General features: G+C 52.1%; 1 protein-coding gene across 1 annotated transcript in view; it reads left to right on the plus strand.

The window, feature by feature from the left end:
• The window catches only part of LOC122542990 (beta-adducin-like), a gene marked incomplete at its 3' end in the record, with an annotated part of 28,975 nt that overhangs the window by 16,860 nt on the left and 5,289 nt on the right, over nucleotides 1-6,826 (plus strand). The window contains exon 11 of the mRNA XM_043681134.1: nucleotides 5,741-5,860. Within this exon, the coding sequence (XP_043537069.1) occupies nucleotides 5,741-5,860 (120 nt within the window). The remainder of the gene's footprint in view (nucleotides 1-5,740; nucleotides 5,861-6,826) is intronic.

A 6,826-nucleotide genomic window follows, 5' to 3' on the forward strand; every position in this document is an offset into this window, starting at 1 on the left:
GGCCGCCCACGCTAATGAACAAAATGGCCGCTAACCCTCCCCCGCCTTTCCCTGCACTTGGCCCCATATCCTTTAAAGCCTTTGCTATCCATGTATTTGTCCTTTTAAATGGTGTTAATATCCCCGCCTCGACCACTTCCTGTGGCAGCTCATGCCCTATGCGTGCCACCCTGTGTGTAAAAAATGTTGTCCCTCAGTTTCCCTTTTAGTCTTTCCCCTCTAACCTCCAGGCCTCGATTCCCCAGCCCTGGGAAAAAGACGTGAGTGCGCTCACCCTCTCCATGGCCTTTCACGATCTTATACACTTTTATGATTAACCCCTCAATCTCCGACGCTTGTCCGACCTCTCCCGATAACTACATCCTGCCTACAGCAAGGTGACCAAAGCCGAACACCATCCTCCAAGCGCGGCCTCACCCACGTCCTGCATGATTGCAACATGATTTCCCAACTTCTATAATCAATGCCCTGACTGATGACGGCCAGAGTCGAAAAGTGTGGTGCTGGAAAAGCGCAGCACGTCAGGCAGCATCCGAGGAGCAGAAGAGTCAATGTTTCAGACATAAGCCCTTCATCAGGAAGGTCAGTGTGCTAAAAGCCTTATACCCTCAGCCATGCATTCACCTGCTCTATCCTTCTATTCTTGCCCTCACTAGCTCGTAGCACCGGGAGTAATCCAGATATTACTACTCTCAACGTTTCAGGAAGGCCGGGAGTAATCCAGATATTACTACTCTCAACGTTTCAGGAAGGCCAGTGTGCTAAAAGCCTTATACACTGCTCTGTCTACCTGTGACTCCACTTTCAGAGAATAGTGCCCCTGAACTCCAAGGTCGCTTTGTTCCAATGCACTCCTTAAGGCCCCTATCACTCACCATGAAACTCCTGCCTTCTTTTGAATTTCCAAAATGCAAGACATCCCTTGCCTTTAACACAATTTCTCAGCCCACTTCCCCAACTGACCACGGCCCTGCTACAATTTCTGATCACCTTCCTCATTGTCCACGATACCGTCTGTTGTAGTGTCATCTGGAAACTTATTAATCACACATTCTCATAGTCACTGATACAGATGACAAGCAGCAATGGGCCCAGCAGCGATCCCTGAGGCACTCCGCTAGTCACAGGGCCTCTCGTCCAACAAGCATCCTTCCACTCTTACCCTCTGCTTCCTACCATCGAGCCAATTGTGTCTCCAATTTGCCAGCTCCCCCCTCCCCTCAGACTCCGTGCGATCTAACCTTCCAGAGCGGCCTACCATATGGAATCTGATCAAAGGCCTTACCGAGTTCCATCTAGACCTCGTCTACTGGTCTCCCTTCATCAACCTTCCTGGGGAAGTGGTGGACGTGGGTGCAGCTACAACGTTGAGTAAAACGTTTGGATCCGTACACGACGAGGAAATGTTTGGAGGGACGTGGGCCAGGAGCGGGCAGGTGGGACGAGTTTAGGTTGGGGAGTTTGGACTGGTTGGGACCAGGGGTGCGCTTCGGTGCTGTTGAGTGGTACAGATCGTTAACGGCACTTCCAGTATTCCCGAAGCCAAAACTGCCGGGGACAGATTTGATTGTTTCGGAGACGTTTAGACCTTCCGTCCATCGCGAGCTCAGATTCAGTCTTCCTCGGAAGCAGTCTGTGTTCAAACGCAACAAGATCCGGGCAACATCCAGGCCCTGGCGCAACTGACATTCGAGCCACACAAATGCCAGGCTGTGACCGTCTCTGACAAGAGAGAGAATCTAACCACCATCCCTTTGACGTTCAATGCTGTTACCATCACTGAATCCCCCACTATCAACATCCTGGGGGTTACCGCCTCCATCAAGAGAGGATCTAACCATCATCCCCTTGATGTTCAATGGCATTGCCATCACTAAATCCAACCCCCCCCCTCCCACACAACTATCAACATCCTGGGGGTTACCTTCTCCAGTAAGACAGAATCTAACCGCCGCTCGCTGACGTTCAATAGTGTTACCATCACTGAATTCCCCCCGCCCCACCCACACTATCAATATCCTGGGGTTACTGTCTCCAACAAGGGAGAATCTAACCATCACCCCCTTGATGTTCAATGGTGTTACCATCACTGAATCCCCCACCCCCCCCACTATCAACATCCTGGGGGTTACCATCTCCAACCAGAGAGAATCCAACCACAGTAACTTTGATGTTCAATGGTGTTACCATCACTGAATCATGCCTCTCTCAACATCCTGGGGGTTACCATCTCCAACAATATAGAATCTAACCACCGTCCCCTTGACGTTCAATGGTGTTACCATCACTGAATCCCCCACCCAACTATCAACATCCCAGGGGTTACTGTCTCCAACAAGAGAGAATCTAGCCATCGCCCCCTTGACGTTCAATGGTGTTACCGTCACTGAATCCCAGCACCCCCACCCCTGGCTGTCAGCATCTGGGAGGTTACCACTGCCCAGAAACTCGAAGTGAATCCTGGTGAGTCGTGGCTTCAGAATTGGCAACGTCCATCCAGGACTCAGAGTGGCGGGGGCATCGGTGGATGGCACTGGGGACTGGCGTAGGGGGCTCGGAGCACTTGCCAAGTTTGTGCACTGCCTCATGGCGCGGCCTCCGTCCTGGTGTATTTCTCTGGCGGTTGCCGACAGCAGCGGAGCGATGACGCGAAATAACGCTTTTCACTGGGTTTTGGAACGATAAATGCAAGGTGAAGCGGGTTCTTTTCTCACTTCTACGTTTTAGTGAGATCTGTCCCCTGATTAAATTTGAAAAAATAACGTAGAAACTCAGCTACTACATTAGCCCGGAGCAACGATTTCTTAGAGCTGTGAGGCGGTACTATTTCCTGGCTGAGGTGTTTGTGAAGAAGCAGAGACGGCCTTCAGTAGAGCAGTGTGCTCTTCCTGTTGGATGTGGGAGATTAGGGAGAGTTTCCATGTTGCTGTTGATTAGGTCTGCAGCAAGTGTCTTTGGTTGCGAATCCTCACAGATCGCACGGATCAGTTGGAGCAACAGCGAGAGGCATCAAGGAATTTACAGGAGCTGGGGGGTGGGGCATGATGGATGGCAGTTATAGGAAGAGAGAAAAGCCACAAATACAATCAGGTCGATGGTTTAACTGCAGGAGAGGTAGCAGGTTGTACAGGAGTCTTCTGTGCCTATCAAGGATGCTGCTTTGGAAAACGTAGGGGGTTGACGGACTCTCAGGGGAATGTAGCATGAACAGCCAAGTTTCTGGTATCGAGACTGGCTCTAATGTAACGAGAGGTATGTCAGGTTCTAAGTGATCGATTGTGTTAGGGGACTCTCTCGTCCGAGGTACAGATAGATGTTTCTGAGGCCAGCTGCGCAAAAGCAGAATGGTGTGTTGTTTCCCTGGTGCCAGGATCGTGTATGTCTCAGAGAGGGTGCAGAATGTTCTCACGGGGGAGAGGAGCCAGCAAGGGGCCCCATTGGAACCACATTGGAACCAAAGACATAGGAAGGGAAAAGGTAGAGACTCGGAAGGGAGATTACGGAGAGTTAGGCAGAAATTTAAAAAGGAGGTCCTCAAGGGTAGTAAGATCTGGATTACTCCCAGTGCTACGAGCTAGTGAGGGCAGGAATAGGAGGATAGAGCAGGTGAATGCATGGCTGAGGAGCTGGTGTATGGGAGAAGGATTCACATTTTTGGATCATTGGGATCTCTTTTTATCTCAGTGATCCCTGTTATCCCAATGATCCCTGTATCCCCAGTGATCCCTGTTACCCCCGTGATCCCTGTTATCTCAGTGATCCCTGTTATCCCAATGATCCCTGTATCCCCAGTGATCTCTGTTATCCCAGTGATCCCTGTTACCCCAGTGATCGCTGTTATCCCCGTGATCCCTGTTATCCCAGTGATCCCTGTTATCCCAGTGATCCCTGTTTTCCCTGTTACCCCCGTGATCCCTGTTACCCCTGTGATCACTTTTATCCCAGTGATCCCTGTTACCCCAGTGATCCCTGTTACCCCAGTGATCCCTGTTATCCCAGTGATCCCTGTTACCCCCGTGATCCCAGTGTTCCCTGTTATCCCAGTTACCCCAGTGATCCCTGTTATCCCAGTGATCCCTGTTACCCCCGTGATCCCAGTGTTCCCTGTTATCCCAGTTACCCCAATGATCCCTGCTATCCCCGTGATCCCTGTCATCCCCGTGATCCCTGTCATCCCCGTGATCCCTGTCATCCCTGTGATCCCTGTTATCCCAGTGATCCCTGTTATCCCAGTGGTCCCTGTTACCCCAGTGATCCCTGTTACCCCAGCGATCCCTGTTATCCCAGTGATCCCTGTTATCCCAATCATCCCTGTTATCCCAGTGATCCCTGTTATCCCAGTGATCCCTGTTACCCCCGTGATCCCTGTTATCCAGTGATCCCTGTTATCTCCATGATCCCTGTTATCCCAGTGATCCCTGTTATCCCCGTGATCCCTGTTACCCCAATGATCCCTGCTATCCCCGTGATCCCTGTCATCCCCGTGATCCCTGTCATCCCCGTGTTCCCTGTTATCCCAGTGATCCCTGTTATCCCAGTGGTCCCTGTTATCCCAGTGGTCCCTGTTACCCCAGCGATCCCTGTTATCCCAGTTTTCCCTGTTACCCCCGTGATCCCTGTTATCCCAGTGATCCCTGTTATCCCCGTGATCGTTACCCCCGTGATCCCAGTGTTCCCTGTTATCCCTGTTATCCCTGTTATCCCCGTGATCCCTGTTATCTCCGTGATTCCTGTTATCCCAGTGATCCCTGTTACCCCCGTGATCCCTGTTACTCCAGTGATCCCTGTTATCCCAGTGATCCCTGTTACCCCCGTGATCCCTGTTACTCCAGTGATCCCTGTTACCCTCGTGATCCCTGTTGTCACCGTGATCCCTGTTATCCCAGTGATCCGTTACCCCAGCGATCCCAGTGATTCCTGTTATCCCCGTTATCCCTGTTACCCCAGTGGTCCCTGTTATTCCCGTGATCCCTGTTATCCCCGTGATCCCTGTTATCCCCGTGATCCCTGTTATCCCAGTGATCCCTGTTATTCCCGTGATCCCTGTTACCCCCGTGATCCCTGTTATCCCCGTGATCCCTGTTATCTCCGTGAACCCTGTTATCCCAGTGATCCGTGTTACCCCCGTGATCCGTGTTACCCCCGTGATCCCTGTTACTCCAGTGATCCCTGTTATCCCAGTGATCTCTGTTACCCCCGTGATCCCTGTTACTCCAGTGATCCCTGTTATCCCAGTGATCCCTGTTACCCCGTGAACCCTGTTACCCCCGTAATCCCTGTTATCACCGTGATCCCTGTTATCCCAGTGATCCGTTACCCCAGCGATCCCAGAGATTCCTGTTATCCCCAGTGGTCCCTGTTATTCCCGTGATCCCTGTTATCCCAGTGATCCCTTTTATTCCCGTGATCCCTGTTATCCCTGTTACCCCCGTGATCCCTGTTATCCCAGTGATCCCAGTTATCCCAGCATTCCCCGTTATCCCAGTGATCCTGTTATCCTAGTGATCCCCATTTTCCCAGCGATCCCCATTATTCCAGTGATCTCTGTCACGCCGGGCGGGCTCGGGCAGCTTGCCTTGCCAGACCACTTTGCCAGTGCCCATCCTCTGACAGCCCACCATGCCCCAGCACCACCCCGGGGCACCGTGAAACAGCGGGTGGGGAGGAGGGTGGAAGGGTGGGGTTTGTTCCAGGATCTGGCAGTAACTAACTGGGCGCGTGTGGTTTTGCCCCGGAACAGTGGCTGAAGGCTGACGCAGTCTCGAAATCCGGTGGCGGGACGCCCATCAAGATCGAGACCCCCAACCAGTTTGTGCCACTGTTTACCGACCCCCGAGAAGTGCTGGCGACCAGGAACAAGGTACGCGTGGCTTTGGGATTGTTGCTCCATTTTAGTCTGGGGGGGCTTGCCCGGCTCTGGACGAGGGCCGAACCGTCTGCCAAAATCCACCGGAGTCTCATGAGGCCTTTGGGTGTTGTGTTTTGGAAAAGAAGAGTTGAAACAATACAGGCAGCCTGGCCGGGTGGTAGCCAGTTCTCCCAGAACCAAGATCTCTTACGTTTTTTTGTAGTGTTTGAAGGTTTTTGGGGATCTTGACAAATTTGGAAGCTACTTTCCCCTCTCTCGCTTACTGGGAGGGGGGAATTTCTCAACCTGGGTTGCGTGTGTGGCGAAATGTGTTTTTTTAAAAATTTAACGAGTCGCGTTTTGCGCTAACCGTTTGACCAGTGGGATTGTATCTGGAAAATAAGAAAACGTTAACGTAAGGATGACTTTCCGAAACTATTTTGGACCGAGTCTGGACCGAGATGCAGGATTTTGAAATCTGTTTTTGTCGCACGTCAGAGTCGAGGAGATTTTTGATGAGCAAAGGCGGGCAGGGCGGTCGATTGGAATCGGACCAGATCTTACGAAACGGGAGGGCAGAGTTGTTTACCCTCTGATTTGCCCCTCTCTCCCGGGCTAACTGACTGCACGGTGTGGGGGGGGAGTGGGTAGGGGAGGGGGTTTTACATCAATGTCTTCGCGATCAGGTGGCTACAGACAGCAGCCAAACTCCACGAAAATCAGGGCGTGGGGAAAACGAGGTTGGCTCGAGGCACGAGAGATGCAGGAGAAGGTGAGGGAGGCGCAGCCACGCGGCGTGACGAGAACAGACCCTTCGTTCCAACCCGTCCATGCCGACCCAGCTATCCTAACCTAATCCAGTCCCCTGTTTGCCAGCACCCGGCCCATATCCCTCCAAACCCTTCCTATTCATATACCCATCCAGATGCCTTTTAAATGTTGCAATTGTACCAGCCTCCACCACTTCCTCTGGCAGCT

This window comes from Chiloscyllium plagiosum, chromosome 42 (assembly GCF_004010195.1).
Source record: "Chiloscyllium plagiosum isolate BGI_BamShark_2017 chromosome 42, ASM401019v2, whole genome shotgun sequence".
NCBI classification, from domain to species: Eukaryota; Metazoa; Chordata; class Chondrichthyes; order Orectolobiformes; family Hemiscylliidae; genus Chiloscyllium; species Chiloscyllium plagiosum.